This window comes from Jaculus jaculus, chromosome 1 (assembly GCF_020740685.1).
Source record: "Jaculus jaculus isolate mJacJac1 chromosome 1, mJacJac1.mat.Y.cur, whole genome shotgun sequence".
Classification (NCBI taxonomy): Eukaryota; Metazoa; Chordata; class Mammalia; order Rodentia; family Dipodidae; genus Jaculus; species Jaculus jaculus.
Window position 1 is genome coordinate 141279852 of NC_059102.1, and position 19235 is coordinate 141299086.

Here is a 19235-nt window from a genome sequence, read left to right on the forward strand (position 1 = left end):
GTCACACAGCTATGAAAGAGCACAGCAGGGATTTGAACCCAGGCAGGCTGGTCCCAGAGCTGTTCTCTTAGCTTATGGCACTGGAAATAAACAGAAGGGACTGGGCAAACCTGGAGTCTCTCAAAGGGCCTTCACCCTGGGCTACCAAATGCTGAAGCTCGGTCTGCTTGCGTGTGTAGGGTAGACTGGGGTACCCACCCTCCTCCGGCTTCAGCCTCCCGTCTAGGGTTTTGGATTACAAAACTGTCACCAGACCAAAGACAATCCAAGATGGAGCAAACTCATAATCACAGCAAGTGGGTCAAGTGGGGAAGCTGAGGCCTGCAGGCCCTGTTCCTCCACTTGCTAGGGGCATGGCCACTCCAGCCTTTGGCACTTGCTGAGCTGTGTGCTGTACATCCCGCCTCTGCCTCCACACCTCCCCGGCCTCCCTGCCTGCGCCTGCTCCTCCAGGGCCTCATGGCCCGCACACTAGCCAGTAAGCAGCAGGGCCTTCCTTCCTCTGTGGCCCCAGCTCAGATGGCCTGGCCTGAGGCCCAAGGAATGAACTTGGCTCACTGCTGGGCGCAGCCACGTGGCATCTCCACTTCCCCAGGTTGGGCCCCTCAGGGACTGAATGTCTTGGACTATGAGCAGAACCAGGCCCAGGAGGAGAGAAAGAATCAGGACAGGACTTCTCCTTCCCTCCCGCCCATGATAGCTCAGAGGCTCACGGGCGAGTAGTGACAGCCCTCGCTGCCACCCTCACGGCAGTGCGTCAGGGGCCCAGACCTCTGAAGGCGCCCCAGGCGAGTTCCTGCATCCGCGAGTTGCCCCTGTGCCGCAGAGGGCAGACACGGGGCCGGGGAAGCACTCACTACAAACGGAGCCTGTCCTGTCCTGCCCTGGAGACGCTAAGCTAACAAGATGAGCGTGGGTGATCTAGCTCCTGATAACCTGACAAGCTGTCACTCTGCTAACCTGGGCTCTTACCCACCGCGGAAGTATTCAGTAACATCTAGGAGGAGTCATAGATGTTGGAGGTCTCCCAAAGCATGTAAATTCCCCAATGTCTGGAAGCCCCTGTCAAGCCAACCTTGCATCTCTCCTGCTATACTTGAAGTGTGCTGATGTGTAAGGACCCTTCGAGGTCCCCAAGCCCCTGGCCTGATGATGCTCAACATGCTCTGTTCTGTCCTTTGAAGCCCATTAGGAAGTCCATCAGGTCAGAATTACAGGAACAAGATGAAGATGGGCTGGCAGAGGTCTCAGGGCGGGGGTGGGGGGTGGGTCCAAGGATCACCATCAGCCGTGGGGCAGCTCTGGCTCATGTCTGGATGCAGTGAACCAGGCCCTCAACTACCACCTCAGCTGAGGACCTTCATATATTTGGGCCTCAGTTTCTCCACATGGAACTCTATGCTCCTCTGTCTGAGGCCTGGAAATAGTCCTGGGCTGGAAGCCCTGTCTGGGCCTAGACAGCTGTGTGTCTTTGGACCAGTGCCTGCTGTCTCTGAGCCACACAGTGAGGGACTGAGCCAGGCCTGGGCCCTCAGTTCCAGCTTCTGATCTTCCCTCTGCCTCCCAGCATAGGACAGGCCTCACTAGACACTGTGAGAGTGGCCAGCCTTGTCAGACACCCCAATGGGTATTTGGGGCATTGGGTAGGCAAGGCTGTGGGGTCTCCCCACAGAACAAGTCCTGTTATACTCTAGATCACGGTGGATCAACCCTGCCCAGTTGTGGGGTCAAGGTCATTTTAAAGGTTCAGGAGGGAGCCAGGCGTGGTGGTGCATGCCTTTAATCCCAGCACTCGGGAGGCAGAGGTGGGAGGATTGCCATGAATTTGAGGCCACCCTGAGACTCCATAGTGAATTCCAGGTCAGCCTGGGCTAGAGTGAGACCCTACCTCGAAAAAAAAAAAAAAAAGGTTCAGGAGGGGGCAAGTGACTGCAGAGTATGAGTATGCTTCCCCCCATCTGATCCCCCCGCCCTCAGTGAGGAGCACTTCAGCACAAGGTCAGCCACTGTGGGGGACCCAGATGAATTACTCTCAGTCTGAGCCTCAGTTTCTCATCTGGAGACAGGGACAGTGCCCAGTTCCCTTGGCCCACAAAGTCCTTACAAATGTCGCTTCCTCCACTTACGTGACATAGGCAACATGCTTGCACTCTCTCCTATTCGCCGATGGGTCTGCCTCTAAAACACAAGCTCCAGGGCCAGCGGGGCTTCTTTCCTCTCTGACTCTGGTCCTGTCTCCAGTGGCAGCACAGAGCAAGTGTTAAGTGAAGAGTGAGCGTGTGGCCTTATCTGACACTGCTGCGGAGTGGGGCCCAGCACAGCCTCCTCGCTCTGAACAGCAGGGCTTCAGCTGCAGGATGGCCTTGCTGACCAAAGACTGCTGGTGGGCCCCTGGACATGGCTGCTGGTATTGCCTATGCCAGGCTGGAGAAGCTGGCCTCATGGTTAGGTCCGTCCCATACTCAGGAGGGTGGGAGGCACCAACACGCCAGCTGCATTCTGGACACGGGGGTGGAGAACAGCTCTGGTTCTCAGCATACACATGGCTCTGACCCCATCTGTCACCTCCCAAACCTCCATCTCATCTGTTCTGCGGCAACACTGGCCCTACCGGGCTCTCAGAAACAACCTCTAGGGTGACTCTGGGGGCCAACCAGAGTAATGGGGTAGCAATCACAGAGACAACCTAGCAAGTTCCCTGTCCCGTTTCCTCAATTTAAACTGTGAAAAACCAGATCAAAGGAGGCGATGCCATTGGCCCACAGTCACACAATATAGAGAGCCACCCTCCCTTGTCCAGGAAACTGCACATAGGAACGATGGCTTTTATTCATGAGCTGCTGCTATGTCACAAATACATTGATCCTAGGAGCCTGACACAATTGTACCCATTTCTCAGACAAGCAAACGTGTGGCTCAGAGAGTCTGAACCAAACAGGCTCCTATGCAAGAGCCTTTGCACCACTGTGACCCAGTGTGCAATGTTCTTCTCTCAAAAGCCTCTAAGCTCCTGTGCTGACGTCTCTCCCAATGTGGAGGCATTCATTCAGGCCAACTGAGCCAACAGCTTACACTGCCGGCACTATGGGCCCCAGGCCACCCTCTCTTGGCTTTCTGGTCTGCCCACCATTCACTTAATCATTACTTCCCTCCATCTTCCCGGTCAATGATCATCTGTGTGTCAGTCCCTCGAGTGAGAACATTAGCACCCAGGAACTAGTTGGTCCTGAGACCTAGGGCCTCACCTTGAGCTAGGAAGTTCAGCGCCACTCGTTGTTCTTAGCAGGGTGGTAGGCATTAGACCTCAGAGCCCAGAGTGGCTGCTAGGTCACAGAGAGATCTAGGGATGACCATGGGGAATCTGGCTGGCTTATGGGGATCAGGAGTGAGGTTCTTGTCTTTGCATCCTCCTTTGGCCCCAAGGGCCCAGCTCAATGTCACCAACCACAGTAGCCCCTATCTGAGTGTTCTCAAGTATTCCTTTTCCCTCTCCAGCCCAAGTGTCACCACTGTCCCCTCTGCATCCAACACAGCAATGACAGGCCCAGACTTGGGAAAATCATGGCTCTGAGTCTGACATCAGCCTGCAGGGAAGTGGCTGAGAGCTGATCCAACAATGAGACCGGGGAGGAGACAGGCACCTCAGTGACGGTCCCGGTATCTCCCTCTGCCTCAATTCCCCCTTCTGAAGTAAATGGCTTTTCCAGAAGGCAGTCTAGGAAATCAACATTTACAAAATTGGCACCAACTAGTGGACCCAAGAGTCGGTCCTCAAGATTAGAGACCTTGGAGACGACCCCACAGAGCTAGAACTCTGGTTCCATTGTTTACTGGCTATGAAGCCTTAGACAACTTACTCAACCTCTCTGTGCTCACTGTCTTTCTCTTCATGCTCTGTAGGATGACCAAACATGAGGAGAAAACATTTCCCAATACAAGAAAGAGGCACAGACCGCTAGCCAGTGGGGGAGGGGAGTAACTACTGAGCACCCTCTGTCTGCTCTGGTCCACTGTCCTCCCATCTTATGTGTGCGTGAGTGAAATGGGACAGGGTAAGGACCCCAGTACTGGAATTAGTATGCTCCCGAATGAAAAGAGTCCCCCCGCCAGCCCAGTCTGGACAGAAGCCCCTGACACAGAGCTGCGTCCATGAGCCGCCACAGCACATGGGGACAGACGAGGTCCAGGCAGCAGCAGCCCTGGCTTCTTAGCCAACACCCAGCGCCAAGCCACAGAGCAGAGAAGCAGACAATGACAGGCCTCGGTGGCAGGGAGGGAGGTGGATGGAAGTGGGGACCCCCTTAGAGTCTGTGTAATAGACACGGAAAATCTTTACCGGCCTACCCATCTCGCCCCTCTTGCCAGGAACGCCGGGCAGACCCTGTAGAGGAGAGAGAAGGAGAGGTCAGCGCAAGGCTTCATGAGGGGCCCGGTCGTGTCCAGGAGGAAGTCCTAGAGAGTCTGGAAAACACACCCAGACACAGTGGCACTGGATGCACAGGCATGCGATGGTTGGGGCCATGTGCACCTCTGGGGAAGTGGCTAAAGAGAGCTGCCAGCCTGCTGGCATTCGGCAGGTGCTCACGACTCCCCATGCTTTCTCTCTGAAGGCACACTCCACTCCACTAAATGACCAGCTTGGGATTGAGTCCCCAAGTACAGACTCGGGCGATGGGGGAGAACAAGGCAACTTCACCAGTCCTAGGGGCCTGTGGGAAGCTCTTCCCAACTTGTACACTTGGGTTGGGAAGATGGGCATCTTGGGAAATCAGCCCCACCCACCTCCAAATTGAACCCACTGGCTTCCTTAGGGAACTGGTCCCCCAGTCTCTTCATGGACCACAGGACCCAGGCCAGAGGCAAACCCCTGAAGTATCCCCTGATCACACCCAGGTCCGCCGCCACTGTTCTGCCTGGGACACGTAGCCCGGCTGTCCCCAGCTTTCTCCATTCCTTCCCCAGCCCAGCCTCACTTCTCTGAAGCAAGTGCACCGAGCCAGCTACTTGTGCAAAGGGGCAGAGTGACTGTTTGATGCTCTGTGGCCCATCTGGTCTCTGCCACAGTTATTTGACCCTGTCACAGCAAGGAGCCACAGACAGCTGTGAACAATGAGCATAGCTGTGGACAATAAAACTTTATTGACAAAAACACCCAAATGCTGGTAGAAGTTGAATCTAGAATATAAAGGGGTCTGATTCTCCTTTGCTGAGAGCCCTGGACAGGAATTTCGGCAGAATCCTTTTTCTGGCCTTGGTCTGTGATTATCTAGGCCACCTGGCCTGGGGCTCTTGGGCACTTGCCCCTGCCCACTTAACCCTGTGATTGTGTGATGGGTAAACTTGCCAGGTGGCGTCCTGACTTTGTAGCTGCTATTCCCCAGGTTTAGACTTCCCCTCTGACCTGCCCCTTCACAGGTTCTTCTCCACTCCCAGATTCCTCCCTCAGGGGACTCTGAGACCTTCATGCCTGGCACTTGGCAATAGGAGAGCATGGGTGGAGGGATGAGAAAGCATGATGGACTTACCCGCTCTCCATCCGACCCTGGCAGGCCAAAGAGCCCGGGGAGACCAATGTAGCCCTAGGGAAGAGCAAGCAGGCGGGGATCAGAGTGGCCATGCATGGTGTGCGATTGGCCCAGACCCCCAGCTGCCCTCCCATGCCTGGTGTCCAGCAGTGGCGGCTTCTGCAGTCCTCGATGACATAGGCCTTGAGGCAAGTGTATATGCCCATGGACTGCATGGTGCTGCTTCCACGATGTAGTCCAAAGGCACATACGCTCACACCAGGGAGGGCAGTGCGAGGCGTGGCACAAAGGCCTACCACTTGAACCTGTGGAAGAAAGCTGGCACCTGGGTTAGATGCTATGTGGCCTCTCAGTCCTACCGGCCCCAGGGATGCTCCTGTGGGACCAGAGCCCTTGCAGCCACTTCTCCAAGACCTCAAAGGCCCCCATGTGGGTCCTGCATCCTCCCCAGCTGCTGAGTGCTGTGGCCACAGCTGCAAGCCCAGCGAGCCCATGGGTACCCCGTTGTTACTCTTTCATTAGGTGCCTGCAGACTGACTGTCACCCCCCTTTGCTGACACAGGGACTCTCAGACACTAGAGACAAAGGAACAGAGCTCAGGGGTCTAACTAAAAGTCCCTGTGGCCACCTGTCAACCCAGCAGACTTGCTGCACAGAGTCTGTCACCATCCTAGGACTTTGGTCTAGAATGCACCGGATTTCTGGCCTCCTGGACTGTGTTCTGTCTGAGCCCCTTACAAGGTATGACCTGCCCACCTTGTGATCACCTCAAATCTCTCCCTGGCCAGCACCCCACACCCAGGCCTCAGAAAGCTCTCCTGTCCCCCAGCAGTTCCTCAGTACCCTGTGAATGTCTCAAGGGCCAGAATTTAGAGAAAGGCCTATACTATTCTCGCTATATCCTCAGTACTGGTGGGATTGCTTAACGACAAATCCAACAAAGATAAATGTTCACCGAACCCTCATTATGCCCCGTGCACGTCCGCAACGCTGTGCATCCACTAACGCATTGCAGGCTGCCCCACACTCCGCAAAGGAGGTGTAGCAGTGCGGTCTGTGCCTTACATGTGAACACACTTCAGGCCCAGAGAGGTGAAGTAGCCTGCCATGGCTCACACAGCTGTGCTGCAGCAGCAGAATTCGTATGCAAGTTCAAGTCCTGGGCTCCCACTCCTAACCACTGCGCACCACGGACCTCCGTGAACAAGCAGCCGCGGGCGCTCGCGACCAGCTCTGCTTCTCCCTCAGCAGCCGGCACGGTCAGTAGTCACCACTTTTTCTTTTTTTTTTTCTCATTTATTTATTTATGTATTAGAGAGAGAGAGAGAGAATGAGAATGGGCACGCCAGGGCCTCTAGCCTCTATAAACGAACTCCAGACGCATGTACCACCATGTGCATCTGGCTTATGCGGAACCTGAAGAATCGAACCTGGGTCCTTAGGCTTTGCAGGCAAGTGCTTTAACTGCTAAGCCCTCTCTCCAGCCCCACTTTTTCTTTTTCTGTTTATGTGTATGTGTGTGTGTGTGCCTATATTATACATGTTTTTATATGTGTGGGCACACCTGTATGTGGATGCATGTGCATGCCACTCAGATGTGACATGTGTGAAGACCAGATGTCAATGTCAGATATCTTTCTCAGTCACTTTTCACTTTTTTTTTTGACAGGGTCTTTCACTGAACCTGAAGATGAGAGTCCGCTAGACTATACAACCGGCAAGCCCCAGGGGTCCTCCTGCCTTTGCTCTCCAGCACTGGCATGACAGCCATGTGTCGCCATGCCCGGCTGTTACATGGGCACTGAGGAGCTGAACTCCCTCCTGTGGCACAGTAGTGCTGGGACACCGTGGCTCACCACACGTGGCTTCAAGATGCCACCAACACACCGACAGCCTCACATGTCATTAACAGGTCAAGTGGGTCTTGGAGCTAGCCGTTTACCTTTTACCCAGGGCCTAGAAGTCCCTCCTGTGGGAGGGGAGGTATACATCGCGGAGGGGATGTCACATAACATCCCGGAGCCCTTGCCTTCCTGCTCTGTGCCCACCTCCTGCCACCAGGCTGCCACGAGGATTGAGGTCTAGACTTCGGCTATGTTGGCCTCCTTTTCCTGCCAGTGTATAAATAGCACTGGCTCAGGAGCACAGGACCTTCCCTGACCCAGGCCTGTGTGACCCATTTGCTGAGCATTCTTGAGAGGCAGCAGGCCTGGCCTCAGGACACCCGGGACCCGTCCCAGCAGCACCTTGGCACACAGCGTGAACAGGGCCACCCAGCACCATCACAACCTACATCCTTGTGTACAGGAGAGATGACTCTACCTGGTCAGCTTGGCCTTTCCACCTCCCGTGCCCCACACCTAGGAACTTTTCTACCTCCTCACAGCCCCGTGTGAGTCGCCGCCTGGCATCCCCTCCCCAGCAATGTGGGGCAGAGGGAGGAATGGTTGTCACTACTCATGGAAAGACAGGCAGTGCCAGGCTACTGCTACCTGAAGCTTGCTTCCTGGCCTTGTGCCCACAGGGTACCGCACTCCACAGGAGGTGGTCCCCAGGCACTGGGATGGAGAGAGGCTGCAAAGCCTGCAGTGACAAGCACTCCATGTAGAGGGCTTTGGCTCCTCGGCCACCCGGAAGCCAGGCCGTGGGAAACCAGAGCAGAGCATGCTCCCCAGACACGGAGGTTCTGTGGGTCAAGGGCTGCCACTCTTTGCCTCTGAGCTGCCTTTTTTCATTGTTGTTGTTGTTGTTTTGTTTGTTTGTTTGTTTTTTTCGAGGTAGGGTCTCATTCTAGCCCAGGCTGACCTAGAATTCACTATGTAGTCTCAGGGTGGCCTCGAACTCATGACAATCCTCCTACCTCTGCCTCCTGAGTGCTGGGATTAAAGGCGTGCACCACCACACCAGGCTGCACTGCCTTTTTATTGACCCACTGAGAAGACAGGTGACAGCCACTCATAGCACTGGCCAAGGACCACTTACCCGGCTGCCTTTGGGGCCAGGATCTCCTACTGGTCCAGGAAAGCCCTGAAACACAAAGACAGAGGGGCAAGGACATATGGAGACACACTCTTCTCAACAAGCTTCCCGGGACAAGGCCTGTTTCTAGGGAGACCTTCAGCTACCCCTATGGACCATGGTATGCATTAGGCCAGAGCTCTTAACCCCAAACCCTATATCCTCACAGGGGTGGCTCTGGGTGTGACTGTCTGGGAGGAGTCCCATGAACTGTATCCTTCAGTCCAACTACTTCTATGGAGACTCCCAGCCTGCAAAGAGGAGCTGCTGGGCCCAGCCCCTGACTAGCCCTTTCCTTAGGTTCTACCCTTGGAGGCAGTCACCTGGCCCCAGCCCACAGCCTCCCTCTGCCTGGGGCACTGTGGCCACCTCCACTATGGCCACAGCTTCCAGAAGCCATATACTGCACCTGCCTGCCAGGGTAACCTTTGGCCCCTGGGCTGCCCTTGGGTCCTGGCTGCCCCTGCAAGGGAATAGAAAGACATATAAGGAAAGGCAAATCTGTGGGCTTCACAAGTCCAGGTGGTGGAGGACAGGTGTTGACAATGGACAAGGAGAGGAGAAAGAATGTGAGACGAAATGGGAGGAAAACAAGCGGCCCCTGAGCCCCCTACCCCCCTCGGAACTGGTCAGACCAGCTCTGGGGACAAAGCCCTCTGCTCAGAATAAGAAAGTACAGAGAAGGCCTGGCTGGCTGTCTTTTGGCAGGGCTGCTGTTTGAATTGGGCCAGGAGGCCAAAATTCCTGCAAACACCAAGGTGGGTGGAGGGGATAATATCCCCTAACATTGCCTGGGACAGGCCAGCTATTCATGACTCCAACCAGAGCACAGGCGCTCCTGCCAGCCCCGAGGCCTGGTGGTGCGGACTCCGGCTCTTCCAGGCCAGTGTGGCTAGGGGAGTGTCTGGGGTGACAGGCCCTGCAGAGCGCGAGCCAGGCAGCGTGGCTCACAGGCTCCAGAGCAGGGCCAGGGAAGAGGCCAGAACCATGCAGGCACGTGTAAAGGGACAACAGGTACTGAAGGCCAGGCTCACCTGTTCTCCGGGGTGTCCTGCCGGTCCAGGATGGCCTTTGTGTCCCTGTGGAGGGGAAGAGTTGGCATCAGGCAGGGAGAACATGCCCAGGCCTACGGGCGGTAGGACACAGCACCCAGGTTCCACAGCAGGGGCGTGGCACATACGCAGCCCAAGTGGATGCTCACTGTCCGGGGGTCTAGAGTCCTATGGGTCTTTTCCGCTCACAGCAGCTGTGAGAGCAGGAGGCGAGGGAGGAGGGGGGATCAGCTGAGCAGAGGGTAGAGTCTGTGGAACAGTGAGCCATATCCTACCACGCCTGCGAAATCGAGGAGGGCCTGCTAGTCAGAAGCAGGGGCAGAAGTCTGTCATACCCGGAGCATGGAGAAGGGCAGGCCTGTGGACATCTCAACCACCATGCGGTGCAGTCAGGACCCTCCCCTGCTCGTTCACGAAGACCACCTTACCCAGAGCTGCTCCCCCTGCTGCCCATCTAGCTGCTGTCCCGGGGAAGAGGAGGGACTGTGGAGGCCTGACGTAAGTGACTCAGCAGCGGCCAGGGCCAGCTTCAATCCTCTGTCCACTCTCAGACAGCATGGACACAAAGACCCCTGGCAGACAACCCCCACCCCCCATGGGCCTCTGAGCCTGAGAGGAATGCTGTTCTTGACTGACTATGCAACTTGGGGTGGGAGACAAATGGGGAACTTAGAACTCCGAGTCCCCTTCTCGGACCTGACCTCAGAGACTCCTTGAGAGGCTATGCTTCCGTTCAGCACAGACCTGGCAACCATAGCCGCAGAAAGGCTGGCAGATGGGCACGGATTCGTTCACAGCCACGAATGCACTAACGCACGGGGCTTGTTGGCCCCCGTGTCTCGAAGACGTGCAGGACGTCACACAGCAGTCCATGTGAGGCAAGAGGCCCGAGGGGTTCACCAGCGCTCCTTTTGCACCTTTGCACACCCACTAAGAGAGATCGCTCCCCACGTGAAGGCACCTTACACCCACACGTAAACCTTGCCCCGGGGTGGGGGCGTCCTCCACCTGGAACATGCGCTTGTCTCCCCACCGGGCAAGCGGGACCACAGACCACCGCCAGCAGCTGGCACTTGAAGGGTCAGAGCTCTGGTGTGAGGCCTCCGACGCTGTGCTAGCATCAGCTGTGTGACCTGAACCAACGCCTCTACTTCTCTGACCCTCGAAGTCCTCAGAGATGACGAGACGGGGAAGTAAGAGTGACCGAGTGTGAAGCGCTGAATTCAAGGGTCCTGGGAAGACCAGATGCTGGGCTCCTCATTTCTCATTCATGCATTCAGCAAACACTGAGTTTGCATGGGCCAGCATGGTTTCAGGCACGGGAAGGAGACAGGCCTTAGTAGAGTTTACATTCTTTGGAAGGAACTAAAAACAAAGTAAGTAGCAAAGATAACGGTGGGTGGTAGGAGGGGGAGGATTCTGTGATGAACAGAGTTTCTGTTTTGCAAGACCTCCTGGATATGGATTGCACAACAGCCTGAAAGTATTTAATGCTACTGGCCCATGCACCAAAAATGGTTAAGATGTCAAATTTTACGTTACTTCCCTCCCCCCCCACCGAGGTAGGGTCTCACTCTAGCTCAGGCTGATCTGGAATTAACTATGTAGTCTCAGGGTGGCCTCCAACTCTTGATGATTCTTCTACCTCTGCCTCCCAAGTGCTGGGATTAAAAGCATGCACCACCACGCCCAGCCATTACTTTTATATATATATATATATATATATATATAAAATTTATGAGAGACAGAGAGAGAGAATGGGCATGTCAGGGCCTCCAGCTACTGCAAATGAACTCCAGACACATGTACCATCTCATGCATCTGGCTTACTTGGGTAATAGGTAATTGAACCTGGGCCCTTAGGTTAGGTTTTGCAAGCAAGCACCTTAACTGCTAAGCCATTTCTCCAGCCTCATGTTACATATTTTTACAGAGAGAAGTAAAGTGTGCTAGTGAGCAGAGCTATGGGGGAAAGTAGGCAGAGTGAGGGGACAGAGAACGGCATTGCTGAGGAGCTATGGCTGCAGGGTGGGGATGAGGGACGAGGGACAGGAGAGGTGGACATGAGCTTGGATCTCTACAAGGCATTCAGGCAGAGGATCCAATGGCATCAAGGCCCGGGGTGGGAGTGCTCTCTGTGGCCTCCTGGAAGCATTAGAAGACCCATGGGACTAGAAGAGAATGAACAAGGTGACAAAGAAACACCCGGAGGTCAGAGCAGGCTTGTGGGTTGTGACAAGAAGCTCCAGGACACCAGGGCACAGAATGATATGACACACGTGATAACCACTATGGTCATTCTTCCACCTGGAGCGTGCCAATGAGGAGGAACAAGCGTCTCCTTTGTGCTCACAGAGAAGCGCATTTTGCACAGAGCTGCCGCCTTCTCCTGCGCTGGACTGGTGAGCCCATGCGAGCCCAGCCTCACCTTGCGCTCGTGGCTGTGACTTAACATGGACAGTCACCCTGTCTGCATCTCACTCTGCCAACCTCGGCCTCCCTCAAAGGTTGCAAATAGCCCACAGACTCACAGGGTCAAGACACCAAAGGAACTGCATGGAGGGGACAGACATCAAAAACCCCCGCAAAGAACAAATTTGTGAGCACTTTCTTTCCCCAAAGGAAAGGGGTACATGCAATGAAGCCCCAAACAGAGGATTAAGACCAACCTTTGCTGGAGAAAGAGCTAGAAAGCAATGAGTGACCGCTAGTGCCTGATCACATCAGCTCATGACACTTTCCCTCAATCCCAGGAGGTAGGAATCCAGACACACGTACCAGTGAGACGCACACAGAGGAGAGAGACATTTTTGAAGCCACACAGCATCCTAGGGGTGGCACCAGGATTGGTGGCACCAATTTCTAGGCTCTTAATCAACAACCACAAAGGCTGGGACTGGCCTGGATGAGTCCCAGGGCCACCCAAGGAAAGCCTCTCCCACCCCACACACACACCATCTAGATGCACCTCCTTGGGACAGAGCATCAGGATGTTGCAACACCTTTAGGGAGAGGTCAGTCATAGACCCCTGGAGTATCTACATGCGACTAAAGCCATCACTTGGACAGTCTCCCTCCTCACTACATAGAGAAACTGAGGCTCAGAGGAGGACAAGTTGGGCTCCAGGTCATAAAGGAAGCTATGGCCAAGCCTAGACTGTTGCCCCAAGGCCCTCGGGCTGGGCTGGGCTCTTCCCATCGGTGGACCCCACATGCATTGAACTTCAGTGTGAGCACTCACATCCCCTGGCAGGAACAGTGTAGGTGGACACAGTCAAAGTGGGAGGTGGGGCGTGCAGGGGCTCTTTTGGCAGTGTTTACCCAACAGCTTCAAATGACAGGCCTTGGGACACAGGGCTCTAAACCATTATCTTCTCTGGGCCCAGCAATTACAGGGCCCAGCTCAGACCGCAAGGTGGACTTGGGGGCATGACTTCCCGTGTATCATGGGTGCCAGTGGGCCAAGAGCACACTGTAGGGGATCTCAGGCTGCTGGCTGCCAAGCAAGCGGGTCTCGGCAGGCCCGTGTTTATAATAGAACGTGCTCTCTATTTTGGTTTGGGAGCCAGATTAATCATTGCTTACAGTGCACGAGGAGACGCCAGACATCACCTCACCACCACTACAGACGAGTCTATAGCTGGAGGGGTGCTATTTGGGCTTTGGGTACAAAGGGAGGAGACTCAGTTCTTGCCTGGGGGTCTGGACACCTACGAGTACTTGGTGCTCAGTTGCTCCCCCAGATCCACCTCAGCTTCCCTGGTAGGAAAATCACAGATCCTACCCAGAACCTAGGGGCTTCCAGTGGAACATGCACGTCCCACAGCAGTCAGCAGGTCATTAGGTCAAAGAGGAGGAAACCAATGTGCTACTGCCCTCTCTGGGTCTCAGTTTCCCCAACTGACCTCTCAATACATCCTATGGTCTCAGAAATTGTAAGATTCTAAACCAGGTAGCTTGTCTAGAAGTGAATCAGAACACCATGGGTTGTCAGACATCAGTGGAATCTTGAGGGCTGGGCACAAAGATACAATTTCGGTATCATTCACTTCATCATTATTCATTCATTCAACAAATGTTTGCTGAGCCTCCACCATGACAAAGGCCCAGGGGTAAGCAGTAGTGAACAGCAATGGACAGAAGCAGATGGGTCCCCAACCTTCTAGAAGGAGCTGGGATACCAAGTGCACATGGAAGGAGATGAAGAAGAGCTGGGCACTGAGCGCTGGTGGTAGAGACAGGATGAGGCACAAAAGAAGCCACAGGCAACCAGAGCCACTCGGCAGCAGGCTAGCCCAAGGGGCTCTCCTGAGGAGCTCCACAGCACTGGGGAACCACTCACTGGCAGGTGCTGAGTTTGCCTCAGACTTCCTTAGTCAAACAAGCCCAAATAAAGACTCTGCCTTATCCCAGCTTTCCAAGGACAGAGACCAACTGGGTGGCAGAGGAGAGCCAGTAAGCCACAAGGGCTTGGGGTCAGGTTGGAAAGGGGCAAAGAGTTTCAGTGTGACTACCAATTTCCTTCCATTAGCCGTATCTATCTGGGGCATGTGTTAAGAAAAGAGTCAGAGGTATCATCAGGGTTTATCAAGAAAGTCCAACTGGGCTGGAGAGATGGCTTAGTGGCTAAGGTACTTGCCTGCAAAGCCGAAGGACCCAGGCTCAACTCCCCAGGACCCACGCAAAGCCAGATGCCCAAGGTGGCGCATGCATCTGGAGTTTGTTTGCAGTGGCTAGAGGCCCTAAGGTGCCCATTTTCTTTCTCTCTCTCTCTTTCTCTCTCAAGTAAACAAATAAATGAAAATCAAAAAGATATTTACAAAAAGAAAGTTCAACTGGTAATGCCTGAGGTGCAGGAGAAAGGAGGCAAGACGGAGCCAGTGTGGGTGGCCAGTGTGTGCAGGGAAACAAGGATGGGTAAGAGGGGCTCGGACCTCAGAGCACTTGCTCCAGTTGCAGCAATGTGCCAAGGGCTTCCAGCGGGCATCCTGCCTGCCAGAAAGCAGGACATCCCAGGGCGGCTGATGGTCTTGAGAGGAGCAGCAAGGGGCAGATGCACAGCGATGGGAGAGGAGAGGACACAGGGCCCAGCAGGAGCCATGCCGGCAGCCCGGGGCATTGATGGGGTTGAAGACTGCAGCAGGCCACTCAGCCTTGGCACGGGGGCTGAACTCATGCACCTTAGGGTCTGGGCCACTCTGTGTACCAGAGGTTCCAGCAGGATCTCTGGCTCCTACCCATGAGCCCCTAGTAGCTTCTCCACTCCTTTTTCATGTGCATGACTAGAAACATCTGTAGAGCTGGCCTTGTAATCCAAGCACTCAGGAGGTGGAAGCAGCATGAATCTGAGGCCAGCCTGGGTGACAGAATGAGACTGTCTCAGACAAACAAACAAAAAAAAAATTTTTTAAGATGTCTGTGAACCTTGCTGACTGTCCCTGGAAGGCAAAGTCACTCCGGCTGGGAACCACTGGTCCATGGCACAGGAAGCAGCCAGGTAAGCCTTGGGAGGGGTGGGGAGGTTCTAGAAGCCTGCACAGCAGGTGAGACATTGACTAGCTAGAGGACTGATGAAGCCCAGTGGATAAGAACCCTTCAGCTGCTTTTTCCTCGTGGCCATCATCATTCCTTCATTCTCCTTCTTCTCTTCCTCCCCCCTTACCTCCTTCTCCTCTTTCTCCTTCCATTCCCTCCCTTCTCCTTCTTCCTTTCCTTCCTTTCCTCTATTTCCTTCCTCCCTCTCCCCTTCCTTTTTTCTTTCCTCCCCCTTCTTCCTTTCCTTCCTTCCCTCTCCCCACCCCCGTCTGTTCTCCTCCCCTTCCTCCCCCCTTCTCTAACCTCTTCCTCCTTCTCTCCTTCCTTCCTTCACTCATGGAAGGAAGGAAGGCTCTCAGCCATCTATTGAGTGTAGAACCCCAGGCGGGTGCTATGTTCTTGTCTCCCACCACCTCTGTTGCAAACCACCCTGTAGAGTGAAGCCACCAGTGAGAAGCCCAGTCACCTCACAGCTGGTCCAGCAGAAAGCACTGGAGCACAGGGAAAGTGTGTGCACAGGCAGAGTGCCACAGCACGAGCACAGAGCTCATCTCTCGGGGTGCAGCCAGCTTCTGCCCTGTCTAGAAGGGTCTCTGAGGCCTGATGGATAGCCTGCTGTGGCCACCAAGGGTAGAGAAGGAGGCCTCGGTCCTCCAAGTCCCCTGTGCCACAGAGATCGTGGAAGCAAGGGCAGCCTGGAGCCAGGAGACCCACTAGCTATCCCAGTGAGAATCAGATAGCCCGAGTGGGCAGCTGGGAGCCAGAGAGGAAGCTCAAGCCAAGGTCCTGAGCCCACATTTGAACCAGACAACTCATCAACCATGGGGAATCTTCCTGCAAAGAGTGATTGACCCCAGAGGTTACCTATAACCCACTGAAGGGGGTCTTTGGAGAATAGGGGCGGGGAAAGAGGACATAAGAGGATAACTTAATAGAAATACAAACAATTTGTAATATGTTCAATATTAAAGTTCCCAATGGCATTAAGTAGTTGTTTTTTTTTTTTAAAGTAACCCTTGTGGCTCACACCTTTAATCCCAGCACTCAGGAGGCAGAGGTAGGAGGATCACTGAGAGTTCAAGGTCAACCAGAGACTGCAGAATGAATTCCAGGTCAGCCTGAGCTACAGTGAGACCCTACCTCAAAAAACCAAAAGTAAATAAATAAAATAAAAGCCCTTAGGGTGGATTGCCCTTCCCACACTTCTGGAACATGTGCCGAGCACAGGCTCCTGCTGGAAGGAGAGCCAGACCACAAACCTGGTGGGCATGCTCTAGCTGGGGAGGCAAGATGCAGGGATGAAAATGACTACGATGGTCAAAGCACTCCTGAGCAGATGGTCATGATGGCCTAAAGGCTGGGTATAGCAGGAAGGCTTCCTGGAGGAGCCACAGTGCTGACTTGGAGAAGTCAAGGAAGGAGGAGTGAAGGGCTCAGTGAGCTGAAGGCCCCATCCTGCACAGAGACAGGTCCCTCACAATCAAGCAGAGACCCAGCATGGCTGAGGAGGGGCACGGGAACAGGCCGGCATGACAACTGCAGGGAACACACTCTGCAGAAGGTCTTTTGCTTGCAGCCCATCAACGAGGGGTGAGGGGCATCTCAGACTGTTTCTGACCTGTCTGACGTCACCAAGCAATTCATTGTGATGGAAAGTGGGATCACTGCAGCATCAAGCATGCAATGAAGACATGGGGCACTGCAGAGAGTACCGCTGCCCCATCACACACGGGAGGAGGGACGCACTGGCCCAAGATCACTCAGCCAGCGGGCTGTGGAACAGAGCCACAAGGAACCCCCAGTGCCTCTGCAGGCAGTACTCAAGGAACTCAAACGTTCTTGAGGTGATCTCTGTGAGCGGTACAGCAAGCCATGGACACTTCTTGCTAACATCTCACCACAACAACGCGCTCTGCCCCCAGAGGACAATGCTCAGAAACCTCCCGCCTCCCATCCCCCTGCCAAAAGGCTATGGCCAGGAAGTGGGCTGTGCCATGGGGCAGAGGTGATCACAGTGCCCCTTCTTGAAAGCCCAGCGTAGAGACAAGCCCATGACTGAGGCCAAGCTGCAAAAGCAATACCTACCTTCCGTCCCAGGGGTCCTGGATTCCCGGAGAGCCCAGGCAAGCCCATGTCGCCCTGGAAGACACACACAAGATGGTGAGGCAGGGAACTGGGAAGAGTGATCTCCCACTGGCTGCAACTTCTCAAGGGAGGTTCACGGAGGACACCTCAAAGGAGACCCAGGGTCCACCAAGTGGGGCAATAGCAAGAGAGGAAGTAGGGTCCCAGCTCCATAAAACCTAGCAACTCACTGGCTTCAGTGGACTTAGCTTATGCAGGGGGTTGTGGCAGATGACACTGTTTGGAGAGTGAGCTCTGGTGTTAAAGCCATGGTCTATAACACACAATCCAGACCAATCGGTCTCCCCACCCCCGCTCTTGAGGCCACTAACCATCACTGAGCATGGTGGTCACCAAGCAAGAGGAATTTCTGCCCCCACAGCTAGACCTAAAAACAAGGCCCACGGGAGCAGGGGAGAGGTCCACAAAGAGCGCGCTGCCTCCGGCCAGCCTCCCATCTGGGCCCTTTGTTGTGAGCAGGACCATATGGGAGAAAATGTAGGCAGGGTCCACTCCTGGTTAAGACTGCTGATGACTTTTCTCCCCCAGAAGGCTGCATAGGACTTTCCAGCACTATGACAGCTAGCCAACAGAGAGGAGGCTTACAGCTCTGTTCTAGCTTGATTTCTCCGTGTCCCTAAAATGCAGCATGTGGCCATTGCCAACCCCTGGCTGGAGAGGCAATTCTAGCTCTCAGAGTGACTCCTGGTCATGGACCAGAAGAAAGCCAGACAAACATGAGCCTTCCTCCATGGTGCAAAGGTCAAGACACCCTGTGGATGCACCAGATCTCCAGCCCCCTCTTCCCGCCTGACCTTCACTCCAGGTCCCTTGCTCAGTCAGGGGGTGGACACTTTGGCCAGGATTTTCTCCTCACAAGCAAACCATATGGTCTTGTAGCCTTGCAGAGCTAGGGAGCTGAGTGCAAGGCCTCTTTCCTTCTGTTTCCTAGAAACTGTAAGCCTGCCTCTTCCAGTGAGCAATTATGGGGGCTTTTGTAGTCTGCTGGAAGCTTCCTAAGTGTGGACCACCAAGAAGCTTCTGGATGCCAGGATCAAGATCACCCAGCAGGCCCTGCAGAAAGCCATTATCAGGTCACAGGACATTCAGCAAGGTGTGTCCACAGGCCAAATCTTTTACCCATTTCATCGGCTATAGCCAGGAAGGCCCTGGGAATGGCTGTGAGCTTGGTAGTGGAACAAGCCAAGAGCGTCAAGGTGAAAACCAGGCTTCTCGCCTCCTAAGCCCTGTGTGGCTTATGCAAGGAGGGCTCCCCAGAGGACAGGGGTCTTTCTCCATTGTCAAAACCTACCTTTGTTCCATCGTGGGCCTGCCCCGGTGAGAGCCCTGGGTCCCCTTTCTGTCCCTGAAATAAAAACAATTCTGCTTCAGTCACCAAGTCACCTCAAGAGGTTGTCACCACCACCCCCCCCAGACTCTTCTCACAGCCCCTTTCCCTCCTTTAGTCCATCCTTCAACTTCCTCCTCCAAAGGGGTCGTCCCCAGTCCCAGCATTGCCCTGCTCCAGCACCTTCTCCAAACTTCTTCTTCCAGTGTTCCAAGACTTTCATGACCAGGTCCCAAGCCAGCCAAGCCAAAGTCTGTTTTCCTGCCACTAGAAATTGTCCCCGGGCTGTCACCAGACCATACTCCTAGTCATGGCCTCACTGTCCTGTGGCCATGCCCTCGCTAGGACCAGCAGCCTGCCTGGAGAACCATCTGACAGTAGCCAGCATTTATCATGATGCCCAGCTCTAGGCCACCACATGTGGCCAGTCTGCTCATGTGTGTTGCCTGTTGCCTTTCTCTGGGAGGCAGAAGGTTGCTAAGACGCATCCAAGAGGTCCCTAGACTCAGTAATTCTCCAGAAAGCTGATGCCCACCTCCCTGCTCTCTAGGGACCTGTGGTCAGTGTGTAAGCACCTCTCATATCTGCCTGCCACCCTTCATTACACCCCACACGAGACTCCCCCTACCCAGG

General features: G+C 54.6%; 1 protein-coding gene across 2 annotated transcripts in view; it reads right to left on the reverse strand.

The window, feature by feature from the left end:
- Col27a1 (collagen type XXVII alpha 1 chain) overlaps window positions 1–19235 on the reverse strand; it is a 129922-nt gene that overhangs the window by 79670 nt on the left and 31017 nt on the right. For both annotated transcript variants that reach the window (XM_045141753.1, XM_045141752.1), the window contains exons 6-12: window positions 18567–18620; window positions 17216–17269; window positions 9578–9622; window positions 8953–9006; window positions 8508–8552; window positions 5526–5579; window positions 4337–4381 (exon numbers count right to left, since the gene is read on the reverse strand). In XM_045141753.1, coding sequence (XP_044997688.1) covers window positions 4337–4381; window positions 5526–5579; window positions 8508–8552; window positions 8953–9006; window positions 9578–9622; window positions 17216–17269; window positions 18567–18620 — 351 coding nt within the window. The remainder of the gene's footprint in view (window positions 1–4336; window positions 4382–5525; window positions 5580–8507; window positions 8553–8952; window positions 9007–9577; window positions 9623–17215; window positions 17270–18566; window positions 18621–19235) is intronic.